This window comes from Zosterops lateralis (assembly GCF_965231275.1).
Source record: "Zosterops lateralis genome assembly, chromosome: 2".
Lineage (NCBI taxonomy): Eukaryota > Metazoa > Chordata > Aves > Passeriformes > Zosteropidae > Zosterops > Zosterops lateralis.
In genome coordinates this window covers 27026361-27040905 of record NC_139763.1, presented here as the reverse complement: position 1 = coordinate 27040905, position 14545 = coordinate 27026361, and the positions used below count along the sequence as shown (strand labels likewise).

The 14545-nt window shown below is 38.8% G+C and overlaps 2 protein-coding genes across 5 annotated transcripts in view; both read right to left on the bottom strand.

Annotated features, from left to right (window-relative positions):
- Window positions 1–389, bottom strand: part of TFDP1 (transcription factor Dp-1) — a 39739-nt gene extending 39350 nt beyond the window's left edge. For both annotated transcript variants that reach the window (XM_083855729.1, XM_083855731.1), the window contains exon 1: window positions 161–389. The gene's annotated coding sequence lies outside the window, so the exon portion shown is untranslated. The remainder of the gene's footprint in view (window positions 1–160) is intronic.
- Window positions 390–6405: 6016 nt separating this feature from the next.
- The window catches only part of TMCO3 (transmembrane and coiled-coil domains 3), a 33882-nt gene continuing 25742 nt past the window's right edge, over window positions 6406–14545 (bottom strand). For all 3 annotated transcript variants that reach the window (XM_083882701.1, XM_083882702.1, XM_083882700.1), the window contains exons 11-13: window positions 9215–9294; window positions 8557–8706; window positions 6406–6945 (exon numbers count right to left, since the gene is read on the bottom strand). In XM_083882701.1, the coding sequence (XP_083738827.1) occupies window positions 6832–6945; window positions 8557–8706; window positions 9215–9294 (344 nt within the window). In that variant the 3' untranslated portion in view covers window positions 6406–6831. The remainder of the gene's footprint in view (window positions 6946–8556; window positions 8707–9214; window positions 9295–14545) is intronic.

Below are 14545 nucleotides of genomic sequence, written 5' to 3'. Positions count from 1 at the left end.
GGGAACGGGGGCGATGCGGGGAACCAGCGGGGACGAGCGAGCGCAGCGATTGCCCCCCTCCCACGGACCCTGCGCGCGTGACCCCGCCACTCTTCCCCCGTCTCTTATTTTTTTTTCTTTATTTTTAAAATATTTTATTTTAAAAAAAATTGAAACTTACACTTTTGTGCGTCCCCCTGACGCTGCGCGCTGACGTCACGGGCGCGGCGCGCCTCGCACGGGCACACGCGGAGCGGCCAAGCCAACCCGCCCGCCCGCCGCTTCAAGGCGCGGAGGGAGCGGGGCACGGAGCATGCGCGGGATTTTCGCGCCTTCTTCCGACTCCCCGCCCGCCCCGCGGTGCCGGGCGCTGCCGGCGGGCGCTGCCGGCGGAGCGGGGCCCGGCGGGGCAGGGCCGCACCGCGGTTTCCTTGCCGCAACATCCTGCTGCCGGTGCTTCCTCATCGCCTTTGGTCCGGCCGTTACTCGAGCAAAGTTTCGCTTGCAGCGATCGTTGCTAAAATTAGGGATTTTGTGGTAATCCAAGCGAGTTTTCCTTGGGGCGGTTGCAGCTCTTAACCTCGCGCCCAAAGCTAAAGCACTCGGGGCTGTGCGGCCTCTGCCTGCAGGAACACAGCATTAGCGAGGGTTTTCTGATGGAATTGCATCATTGTCCTGCACGTTTTGGGGGGGAAAAAAACAACCCAACCAAAACGTGCAGCGTGCTGGGGCCCACAAAGGCAGAGCAGTTACAATAGACAGTGCAGGAAAGCAGGGAAGGCTCAGGAGCCGGGGCCTGTAGGATGCAGGGCGGTTTGATGGGGAGGAAGCTACAGACCCAGCCTGCACGGTACGAGGCTGCTCATAACGCAGTGAACAGGGGAGCAGGAAGTTAAAGGCTTGTTCTTTAGCTGAAATCATGCTGCTTCCTGTGAAAGAAGACTAGTTGGGAATGTAGCACACAACCACAGGGCCACTACATTGCAGCAGAGAAAAATCGAGCAGAGAGGATGCTGGAGAAGATGCATTTCATGAGTTGATGAGATTGGCATTCACTTTTACACCTTATTCTTTTATTTTTTTTTTTTTTAAGACATTGAATTGTTGTGTTTTACAATAATAATGAAGCACTACGTTCATTTTCCAGATAAATAGCAATCTTTGGATTTTTAAATTAACAATACCACCCCCCCCCACGCTGCTCTAGGGTTATTAGTTATTACCTCATTTCTTTATTCCTCTTGATTAAGCTTGACGGCAGTGGACATCGAAGAAAGAAGGTGATAATGCAAATGTGTTTGTAACTTTATAACTTTTCAGAAAGCAGCAAAAACTTTCACACACAAAACCCATAAGCCAGCTGCAGGAAAAAATGCTTCCTGAAAGACATCTCCAGTAGATAGTGCTGCTCTCCACCCTCCAGGTCATATATACTGTGCCTGAGGGTTCAAACCGTCTATGTATCTCATGTCCCTACCCACCCACCTCCCCCTCTTTTGTTTTACATTAATTCTTGTAGGAAAAACACTTGCGAGTCAACAGAACAAGCACAAACAAGAAGGAGTGTCCTAGTTTGCTAGAATTTATTTTGATACATACTAACTGCCCAAACACGCCCAACTCTTGGGTAGTGGTTGTTGTTTTTTTTTTTTCTTTAGCAGAGGGTTCTTCACAACTAATTTGAAGTATTTGTACCGGTGGAAAAACTTTCAACACTTCTCTAATCTCTGAGCACACCTTTTCCAGGTATTTTGGAGTTTTAGGATTTGTGTTCACAGTGGTGGAAGGCTATTCCACTTCACAGTTTTCTGGGGAGTGCCTCTCCCTTTGCGGTGCACGAAAATAACTTTAAACAGCACCAGCACCGCAGGACTGCATGACAGACGTGAGGAAATTGTCTCATGAGGTCATCCAGTCTATAGGCAGAAAGCTTTAACAGATGCCAGAGGAAATACACATGAACGGGAGACATGCAATCTGAACACTGTGATCTCTGCAAACTCATGACTTAATTAAAGACCTGGTGACACCTGACCACCTTGTCAGCATCTGGCCTCGTCGGGAGGTACCATCTTCCAATTCTCAAATTTCTACTCTGTTTTAGGAAATAAAAAATATGGCTTGGTACCATAACTTGGATAATTTTACTACTCTGTGATCTAGGTTTTGTCCCACAAGGCAGGATCAGTTATCCTTAAGTCGCTCTTGTCACACCATTGTCCCGTTTGTTGTCTCCAGCATGCAGAAGGGTCTCCTAGTCCTCCTGTCCTGAAAGTGTCAGTAAGTCCAACCCCGCAGTGGTAATTACTCGAGAGAGGTGGTGGGAGAACCCAAGAAGCAAATCTCCTGGGCTACTGAGTGAATTGACAGAAGCATGGCTTTCCCTCCTGCCTTTAGGGGTTGAGAGGGCTACACATCTCCGACCCTTAAGGGCATCTCACTGTTGGTTCTTCTCCCTGCAGCAGTTGTGTTGGCTCCCTCATCAGGTCATCAACACTGCATGTCCTGGTACTTCGCTGCTCCTTACAAGCTATTGCATTTCCCACGAAATAGTAATGCTGTTAGTGTGGCTTGCCTCTTGTCATTCAGGGATCCCGTTTCCTCCACCTTTGGCACTGCCCACATGCTGGAACACTGCCAGGACTGGTTACAGACCAGAACTATGGATTCCTTGCCTAGACGAACCCCAGGAGTGTTTTTGTGGTTAGATTGTCCCTGGGTTCGTTCCAACAGGCAAGACCACACTAGATTTCTCACCCCCTCCCTCAAGCATCATCATACAGCAATTATCTGTCATACAAGGCAGCCCCACATCTTTCTGCCTGCAAAGCTGAGGATGTCCAGTCATAAAACAAGTGAGGTACCAGGCTTTGTGAGGATGTTTTTCCTCATATTTGAGAATTAGAGGTAGTATAAATTCTTACAGCTTTTAAAAGGCTATGTAGGCTCATGGATTTGGTCCACCATCACCACATTCTTGAGCCATCCCAGACCTACATCAGTCACAGTTTCAGGAAACCACCTCACAGCTCCCACAAATACCTTCCTACTGACAAACTGAAGCCACCTGCTCTGTATGGGATTAGCCACAAACAGGGTGGTTGTGGGTCCATACGTTGTGGGTCCAATCTAACCCCAGGGTCAGGGAAATGGCTCACAAAGCACAGCCCACACGACCAGCTTTTAAACTAGTTTGGTTCCTTTATCTTCACAGAATTAGCGAGGATAGCAATTAAGGGCTAACAGACAAGAACTCAAATTTTCAGAAAGCCACACCAAACAAGCACAGCTAAATCCACCTACAAAATAAATCAACCAAACCCACCCTCCAAAAAACCCCTGAATCTCAATCCCAAGATAGGTCAGCTGAATGAGTTGCAAGTCAAGCACAGAACAGACGTTCCTTTTCACTCCCTTAAGTTCAGCTTGACCACAGGAATATCGTCTCATCACCTTATGAGGTTTCTGCTCTGTATCAGCTTTTCTGTATTCAAATGATGCTGATCATTAGTTAATGAATGAGATAGAACCACTGTCCAACAAGCTGGAACAAGAATTTCCAGAAAAGACTTTGTTTTTCAAGAAATCAGTAGATTTTTCCTTTCAGGGCTCCTGGAACTCTGCTTTAATTTTATCTGCTTGACACAGAAAGAGAATATTCCACAGTACAAGCATAAGGTTTCCAAAAAGCTGCAATTATATCTAAGTGGGCTGGTTATGCAATATTCTCCCCATTTTCCATACAGGAATGAGTGATCATTCAGGAATAAGGTCTGTTGTTTCTGTCCTAAGACCATATCATGAGACCACCCCATTTGGACATGGAATTATGCACAGAGCCATTACATGCATTTCAGCAACCATTTACAGTATCTCAATATACCTCCAGATTTCTATGAGGCAATCTCAAATGTCTGATTGTAAACAAACTTACCATATGCCTGTTAAGATTACTAATTTGCACTTACATCTAATATTGAACCAGGCAATCCAAGTCTGTGTCAACAAAGAGGCACAGAACACTGGTAGTCACACAAGGCTATTTCTCTTCCCCCAGTTCTCCTAAAGCCTAGCCAAGTTTTCCTGGTTTTGGCCAGGACACAGCTGTTTTCACAGTAGGCATGAGGAGCTGGAACCTGGAGTGGTGTGGGTATGTGTATTGTTATTCTATACCATCCTACCTCATTGCCAGAGGCAAGGAAAAAGGGACTCCCTCTCTTACTTCAGGAAGAAAGGTGGCCCCTTTGTCTGTGGTGGGATGGAGAAATGTTGTCTGGGGATCCTCTGTGTACACTTTTCTAACTAATATTGTTGCTGTTACTGTTTTCCTTATCTCAATGCTGTTTCCAGTAAATGGTGCTTATCTCAACCCACAATCTTTGCCGTTTGTGCTTCCAGCTGGGGGGAGAGGGGAAACAACTGACAGTGTGGTTTTGGTGAGAGCACTAAATGGGGGAATACCATTCCTAAACTATGACAAAAGTTTACTTGGGAGAGAACTGAGAGAGATGAGGCAACGAGTAAGGTATCTAGATGCTTGCTTTCCTTTTTTGAACATGGTACCAAAAGAGCTTTTCAGGCACATCTTTTAACAGATATTCAAGAAAGTATTTTCTTTCTTTTAAGAGAAACAAGCCATCAGTATTTCCTAGTCTCCTTCCTAACTTTTAAAGAGTTTTCTAGAGAACTACAACTACCCACCACAATTTGTTTAGATAAAAGTTTTACTCATCACAGGTGCAATATGTTGTGCAATTGCTTCAGGGCTAACTAAGTGACATAATGGAAGCCACACAGAGGTGTCTTACCATGACCTGTCATACATTTTTTCCCATGAATCAAGTGGTAAACTACATGTGAAATAAGCATCTTTCAAAGCCAAAATGAAGCATTCAGGAGAGATGCTTGTATTTCATGCCAAAACAATGAACTAAGTGAGTGGATAGAGTGGATAAAACAGTTACGAAACAAATTATTTCAGTGAGGTACCTGGAAAAGAGTAAAAAGTCTGAGATAGCAGACTGTGAAATGGAACCATAAAACTTGAACTGCTTCTCTATTTTGAATAAAAAATATTGAAACACACCAAACAAATCAGTTTTGATTTTCTTTTCTGTTATAGATTCATTTTATTAAAAAAATATTTCATTTATAGGGCAGCTTTTTGCTCTGCATTTGTCTGTTTTGTGACCAATTTCTGAAACCATTTGAGGGGAGGTGGAACTGCCATACATTCCTCCAATCATTAGGAAGCATTAGTGCCTAGAGGGAAAGGCCTGAATCCAGTGAGGAAGAACTCATGTATGATGATCTCTACCCTGTCCCACCAGTACATACACACTCCAGACTAATCCAAGCTTCATTTGGACAAGCCCAGCAGACGTCAGAGAAAACACAGAAGAAACTGAGGCTGCTATGGGGGGAAAGAAGTATAGAGCACAAAAATCTGTCCAAAGCTTTGTTTTGCTACTTGGAGGATAATTTTCATTTTAATTGGCAATTTAAACCTCATAACATGCATTTTTTCTAACCATTTTGTGGGTATCAATGTTATTTCAGATGACACTGCAATACTGACTTGAAGTGTTAATGTATCTTAAACAGTATTGGTTTTAGCAGATAAACCTCAAGATGATTGTTAAACGCTTTGTCACAGAGTAGACTATAGCCTATGAGTAAGCTTTCTCTATGACACTTAAAGAATGGGCTTTTACAAGACCTATCTCACTACATACAACATTTTAACGAAAAACCACATTTAAGATCACATTCAAAACACTGTTTTCTAAAATATCATGGTATTTTTAAAAGACTAACAATTTATTCAATGTAAATGTAGCTTAAAAGATCATGGGGTTGCAAATATACATCCAGTCTGCCATTTCTAGTTTTCTGCAAGTTAATTTACTTAAAGTAATTTCAAATCTAGAGTAGTGTCAACTAAGATCCAACCTCCAAGGTTACAGAAGTACTATTTTTCACATCTAATTGAAATTACACTTTCCAGTTTTACTACAATTCTTTTTGATTTAAAGGAAAACACCCCTGTAAACCATTACTGTAGCAGCAGTTAGCAACAAGAATGGGTAACAACTGTCAGTGTGCAAACATAAGTTATGCCCTTTCTTACTGTCAATTCTTAGTCAAATATGTAAATAAATACAAGAGCTAACACAAAATATACCACTATAAGAAAATACATTATATGCTGCAATTTGGAATAAAATATCATGCAGTACTGGCTGCATGATTTGGAGTATGTAATTAACTGCCTGGAACTGATGCTAAAGAGTCTTTGTGTAGATCACTCTTTTATTCACCATCAGAAATTTGGTTTTTTAATTAATTTTATACTGCTATTTTAAAATCCTAAATGTGAAAATGACTCAAGTCATTTAGTGAAAAAAGATACCATAGGCACCATAATATATATATATATATTTTTTTTTTTTTTTCCTTTTTGAACAAAATCTGGTGATGACCAGCATTAACAGGATGAAAATTAAAAGGCACATTCAGGAAAAAAAATAATCAACATAGTTTGCATGATGCTATATTTTAAAAAAATAATTTATGCTCTGAGTAACAGACTGGATCAGAAACAAATATTCTAGAAGATTCCAATCTGTCCAAGTAAAAGTAAATTTTGTAAAAGGTGTGCAAATCAAATGACGCAAGTATTTTTTTAGTATTGAATTTTGTTTTAAGGTCAGTATAAGGCTTATAACCAAGTGCTTGTTAAGAACACTGACTACTCAACAGGTCTTGTTTTCTGAGTGCATAGAAATACAATGAGCAATGAAGATGTTTTCCTTGCAAGAGGACATATTCTTCTATTTGTGCAAATCTTGATCAAGTACTTGAGCGTCTTTCAGGTCTTGGAACACATTTCATAATTGCAGCCCTCCACAGGGCAGGGGCAAGTAAAAGGCTAAGAGTAGTCACACTCAGAATAAGAAGATAGACCTGCAAAAGCAAAGAAAAGCTATTACTTCTCTTGGTTACATGGTAGCACAAAGAAGTATCTAGAAGTTTGATGAATTTGACAAAGAAGTCCTAAGCAATTTTGCATATTGCTACAAAAGCAAACAAATGCATGCTCAAATAATCTAATTACTTGTTTACCTGGTGTGAAGATAGAATTGCAAAAACATTATGAGCTTATAGAAAAACAACTGTTTTTATGTGAAGTGATCAATTTTGAAAATTCAGCATTTGTTAAAAAGCCAAAGGTCAATTATCACTTTGTTTAAAAAACATAACTAAAATCCCCAAACAAACCAAACCAAAAAGACTCCCAACCAATCAAATTAAAAAAATCCCACCACCACTCTAAACTATTCTGGTTTAATGATATAATAGCAAAGTTCACAGCTAGTTCATGTATCAACATAAAAAAGCATACAAAAATCCTTTCAAGTCAGACTATACATCTACTGAAAAAAAAAAGATCCTAACTACATAGTCTGAATAAGTCTTAGAAAACAGTGGCAGGAAGTAGTTGAGGTCTCAAACAAAAGAATGAGGTTAGGAAATTTCAGAGGTATACAAACCAATACAGTAGATAATCATGTGAGAGCAGAAAAAAATGGAAGCCTCAAAACCTCCAAACTCAGTGGGCAGGCCCCTAAACTGGTTCTGTGATCACGTACAGATATCTTGAAACTATGCAAACATGCAATATTTGTAACTCTTACTTATATGAAGGAGTGAACATGAAAGTGAATCACCTTTACCTACAAGTGAACAGCATTGTGTAAGTTTTTCACACATGCTTTATTTGGAATTGGTTCCAACACTATGCAGTCCACTTGCTCAAATAATGAAAACTTTGTATTACCAGGAGAGCACTTTTTGCGAGCAGAAGCACAGAAGATAAAGCAGCTAGTACTAGAAAGTGAGGTCAGTTGCTGTATCTCTATAGCCATCATTTACTTAATTTCATAAATCAGACCTCATCTTCCAAAAAAGAGTAAGATTCTCACAGGTTCAGTATAAAACTAAGTTTAAGGCATCTTTCCTGAAGGACTTTTTTCATGACTACCGAAAACATTGGTTGTTTCTTCTGTGAAGGATTTAAAATTAATACAGTTTATAGGTTAAAGTGATTACAAGTTTATTTGCTTGTTTAAATGTTAAGGCAATTTTCACAATATCTGCTCTCTAGTTCTTATTTACTGGTACTTCCTTCTTCAAATCCTATATTCTCTTTCTCTTGTACACTCCTGCATGTCTTTCAATAGCTGTATCAAGATTTTTAAAGCAAAGGCTTTGTGACTTGGGTGCTATCTGCAACTCACTAGTCACATAATTAAGTTGTGAGAGAAGTTAAGGTAAAACATTTATAACTAAGCTATTTAAAATATTGAAGTACAATATGAAACAAGTAAAAACCAGCACTAAGAACCCTGTCAGGGACATACAAGCATCCATTTGTATGGGTTAATTCTACATTTTTACAGTTGAGAGGTGCCACAAAATTGGAGTGTATTGGTATTTCAGATACTGGGATTTTGTATTACAGTGTAAGTTTTTCAGGTGCAAAAAAATTAAGTTAATAACCACAGAACAGCTTACCTCCCGAGATATGATCCCTGCTCTGCGTGCTCTACTTCCCAGAACAAAAGAGAATTCACTGACTTGTGCCAGTCCTGCTGAGACAATCCACTTGATATATTGGCTGGTCTTTGGAAGAATCAAAGACAGGACAAGCACTGCCAAGACAAACTTTAAAAACAGGTTTTTTGGGTTTTGTGGGTTTATTTTGTTTGTTTGTTTAAATAATGAAGTCCAATAAGTAAGATATTTTATATCTGTAAGATATATAGCATCAAATAGAATGATTTTGGACATAACATAAAATAATGAACTTCCAAGTGTGTCTTCTGTATTAATGTTAAAAGAGACTAATGTACATTGCACAGTAAAAAGTAGCATCTTCTTTACTATAATAAAACACTTGATAACTGTCACAAATCCCAAGCTAGAGAAATAGATGCTTTGCCATGTGCAACTTACTTTTAACATTAAATTATTTTCTTTTTAAATACATGAAGAATATTATATCAAACTGTATTCTAATCAGTAAGATTCCTCCAAGTACATAATAACAGTAATATTCTCCATTATACCAAATGATCAGTTCTTGCTTAGAATTTTCTTTAGGGGATGCAGCACAAAGATTACTTAGATTATTGAAGATTAAAATATTTTTTAAAAGTGTAGAAGAAAATACCTTCATTATGACGACAGACAATGTAAGGAATAGCAAGACTGTGAGTTCATATATTACAAACGTGGGAAAAACATGAAGTCCTAGAAGGCAAGAAAACAATATTGCACAGTTTGAGGCCAATATCTTACTATGGTAATTTTCTGGGTTAATAATATATTAAATTGCAAGACTGTATTCTCAAAACCAATCAAACAAAAAGCCTTAACTTACCTACCAACCACTTGATCACTAAAGCCCTAATGATCTACTTGATCAAAAAAGCATTTCCCCCAATATCCAGCCCTTTTTTCCTTTGGGGAGGTTTAGCACAGGCAATATTCCCAACTGAATTAAGTTGCATACGACTGATGCACAAGCGCTTTAATTTCTAAAGTCTTCCACCAGTCAACAATACAAAATCTGAACTGAAACACACATCTAATGAAAGCTATAAAAATCCTGCAAGAAAATAATTCCATTGTTATGCACAGTTATATTTTGCTGGTCATTTAACTTTTGTTTTATGATATGGTAATGGACTATCACAGTGGGAGGAACACGATACTCAGTATTTGCATGGATTATAGCTACAACAGAAATCCAAACCGTTTTCATTCTATGACCATCACTTCCAAACACTGTAAGTCACCTGAACTTGAAAAGTCACTTAGCCTGAAATCAGGTAAGGCCATAAACCCCTAAGCACAGTCTAACAATTAAGAAATTATAGAAAAAACCATTGCTATGATTTTTTTTTTTTTTTTTTTTTTTTTTTTTTTTTTTTTTTTTTTTTTTTTGTTGGAGTGGATTGTCTTTGGGGTTTTTGCAAGATTTGGTCTTTTTAACTTGGAAATTAGATAAAGAAAGGTAACAGGAACCACAACAAAGAACTCAAAAACTAAATCCTGAAAACATTAAACATAAGAAAAAGAAATATTTGTTGGAGAAGTTCTAGAGTCATGGAGGAATAATCTTACAACTAAGTCCATTTTTATCTCCTGAAGTATGAGGAACTTGTGCAGGCAAACATAAGCGTGTATCATCGGAAGCTCATTCCTTTTTCATAGAATCTTCTAAAATGTGAAATCAAAATAGTGGTGGTGTTCCCAACAAATTCATAATAGTTGGCATTTCTCCAACCCAATTATTTCTGATGAAGAACAAGAATTTAGCTTTCTAAAGCATAAGGCATGTATATCAATGCTGTAAATAACTTCTTATTTTAATGTGGGACAAGGTTCCACTAGTTTTCCCTCCCTACAGTGCTGAAGATCCAGTTGAGCTGTAGAGAACCAAGAGTTGTCATCTCTTCCAAACTTACAGTAACTTCACAGGCTTGTCTGTATGTACATTCAACTGCCAATGGAAACCTTCTTCAATTACATCAGAGATCTTTACACAAGTGCCACCCAGTCAGTGTGCACACACCTTGTTTTATTTTTTAATTTCCTTCCAACTACTGAAGTGCAAATGCAAAAGACTATCAAAGTAAGAGGAGAGACAGCAGAATAAGAGATGTAAACCACACCAAAAAAAGAAATCCATATATATGCACAGATGCATGTGGAAGGGCAAGTGGCTTCTGTTTTCACTGTTTATCACGTGCACAACGCTCCTTCACCTTTAGGCTGACCTAAGAATACACATGAAAAGCAATCAGAGAAATATACAGCCCCTAGCAATGGCATGCTTGATAAGAGGGACAATTCTGCCAGATCTAGAACTGAAGGTTTCCAAGGGAGGCTATAAATAAACCTAGTACTCTCATCACTACTGGTGGCACTACGTGTTCAGTTTTGGAGCACACAGGCAGTCTGAAGTCCATTTGAACAGCTGCTCAGTGTTGAGATTATTGCCATATTCCAAAGAGCTGAAGCACAAACTACAGCAGATTTCTATACCAACTCTTTGGAGGAGAGTGTCTGCAAGGTGAAAACATGCCTAAACCTGTCACATACACTATTCTGAGCAGACAAATCAACATCCCAGAAACCAGACTTTTTTTTGAAAGAAATAAATCCCATCATAAAGTATTTTTATGGTCATTACAGACCTTTGCCCCATTCCTAGATGAAAACCCAGGATAAGGCCAGAAGTGCTATCAGACTCATATACAAGCACATGGCGCCTTCCTGATAACAAAAACACCATCAGAAAGATTAATTTCATAGGCAGAAGATACATGAATATGGCCAATTATTACAATGGTTTTGATCAGACTTTGACTAAGCTCAGGACTAATTTTGAAATCATTCTCTAACACGGGAGAAAACACTCCAAATAACTCAAAAGCTTCAGCACTGTCATCAGCACATGTCACACTGGCCAGCAGTCAACAGCTAGGGTAACACCTTCACAGAGCTGACCACAAGCTACCAGACTTCAGCTCTAAGCAGTGTTCAAAAGAGCTGGAACAGAAAGGCCTTGGAGTGCATTACTGTCAAGCCAAAAAGCACAGTTTACTCATAGAAGTTGGTGTGTATTCCATGGACAATTACAGGCAAGACTTTGCACAATTTTTTTAAAAGTACTTTTTTCTTAACATGTAAACTCCCTCTTTCCTCGATTACAGAGATTCTACCAATCTGCTGGATAGCTTCTAAACAGCATGTGAAGATCCAAATGCCCTGACCACATCTTGCTTACATCCAACATCAGAAAAAGCAATCTTGGAGATCCTTGATGGTAAACAAGAGTACAAAAATCAGAACTCTGTGGGTCAAACTGGAGCCAGTAGAATTAATTCTGACACATCCTCAGGACAAGATATTACTCAGAACAATCACATTAGTTATGCATTGAGATTGTCTACTAGGAGTCGTAATGACCTCAAGATCATAGCCAGGAAATGCAATAAATGCTACAATCCTTGCTAGATCATTAAGCAGCAGAGGGGAAAGCCAATCTTCCTAATTTTTCTGCAAGGGGTAAAGTGGAAAGTCCTTTTGATTCTATTGTCAGTTCTGAGAACATGAAACCTCCAAGTTCCATTGCGCTCCATGCAGAAAAACAAAGCAGTAGAGCTGAATGGATAAGAAGGCAATGCATGCCACCTAACAAATTCCAGCTGAGATCTTCCTTTGATATTCTCAGATTCAACAGAAATGCTAAGAGGCTCATTGAATAATCCTTGTGTGCATGTTTGTTCTGGACAGGGTGGTGTTGGCAGTGTCAGCATCACCCATTTTCTGAAGAAAAAGACTGAGCTGTTAAAGGGTTCCCAGCATCTTGCATTCAAGGTCCAACACTGACCACAGGAGTTACCCGAAGGGAAAAGTGGAACCTTGGCAGGTGGGTACAGGTGTACATCACATTGAGAACACATAACTTGTCAGTGGCAGAGAGGGTCTTGATGCCCAGTTTCAAACTCTATACTTCACATGTAGACTAAAAAAAGAAATGGGAGTTTTTTTAAAACACTCAGTCTATGCAAAGATACCTGCCATCTTTCCAAAAAGTAATCAAAACAAAATCAAATGATGTATGGGTAAAGATCTGTGTACTGGGTACAAAATCAAGTGAGAAATAAAGTGCCCAAAATGTGGCTCTAAGAGATTGGTCAAGATGTTCTCTCAAAACTACCAGTAAGGACAGAGACTAACAGAAAATCTCCAACTTCAGCAGGTGGCATAAAGAATGCCAGAAACCTTGAAGAACACCCAGAGGCCTAAATGACTGTACAGATAGAGAGCAACTCAAAGTGCAGCTGTTAATGCCTAACTGCAAAGGTGCATTATTCCCACAAATGCACCCAAGCGCAAATTTGAAAGCAGGACCATTGCACAGGTCAAGCTAAGGGCAGGTCCACTGCTATGTATATTACATGAACAAGTACTATCCAGCTCAGCTTTTAGGCACCAGAAGGATTTCTGTAGTAAGAACAGAAATGCAGGCATTTAAGACAAGCAAAATAGGAATGAACTTTTCCAAATGACATACTTACAGTCACTTTTCAATTAAGATAATTTTTTCCATTTGTGCCTTTATTCTAAAGGGACCAGAAATGATACTACTGCAGTGGTGTTCCTCAAGATCTCAAGTGTTTTTGCTCTCTATAAGATGCTTGCTGCATATAGTAACAAACAAACCTTCTCTTTAGGCAGGGGTGAAGAATCTTTCTCTGTGTCTTTTACATAATTTCACACAGTAAATCTGTATATATTTATATATACATATAATTTGCATGTATACATATGTAAGTAGAGAGCAAGCAAGAATTCTTTAAAAAGAAATCTAGCAAGAAGAAAAATTAAGGAATACTTATTGCTCTACTCAGGTTTTCTTTGCAATATCACATCACTCCTTTTAAAACATACCTCCTTGCCACCCCAGAGAATTTCCTGTTAAGCACAAAATTTAAAAGTAACTGAAAGTTAAGGGGCTGGGGAGCTAATTTTCATTTGGGAAGGAAAGGGATTTTGTTTGAGGGTGGGAGGTTTTTAGGGTTTGAGATCTTTTTTTGTTGGTTTTGGACGGGTATTTGTTCTTGGTTGATTGGTTTTTTTAACAAGCAAGCATTATCACATCTGATTTTTTAGTTAATTTTCTTCTGAGGCAAAAATAATAACCATTTTCTGTAAAATCACACCAATTTGTTAGGCAATTTTATTTTCTTCTCTTCTTGCAATTATAATGGTAACATTTGTTAAAAACTTTTTTTAAAATTCTGTAACAGAATGACTAAAATAATTTCCTTAGAGTACAATGTAGGCTGTATGGAGTGCTGCTAGCATGCCAACTGAGGTCGTGTTATTTTCTTGTACTCTAGCAAAGTCTTATCTCTAGTCTTAATTTATGCAGCCACAAGAGTGTAGGACAGTATTTTTTCCTCAGTCCCTTGTAAAATTAACTTTGGGCTTGTAATCACTTGTCATGTTTTGTATCCCTGATAACACTATCCACTCCATCAGCATCTTCATTGAAACACATAAACAACTTACATCTGTGAGCATTTACAAATTACTCATCCAAACTTGTCAGTTATACGGGGCCAAGTTTCATCAGAGCTCACCACTTTTCTCCCATTATTAAAAAATAAGTTATTCAAATAAACATATTTATTACTAAGTAATCTGACTCATCACCAGAAGGTACTATAATGGGCTGGATCAAAAAAAAGACAATAAAATTAAGACTGGCAACCATAGCTATTTCATTTTTGTTTTGACAGCCACCAGTTTTGTTATGAAACAATGAGAATCAAACAGGTATATAAGGAAAAATATTAAAGTTATGCTGATGATGGGACTTCACTGTTATCTGAAAAAATACATGGAGATAAAAAGAACAATTAAAAAGTTAACAGCAGAAGAAAAACCAAGGATGGTGTTGAAAAAATACAAGCTCAAACCC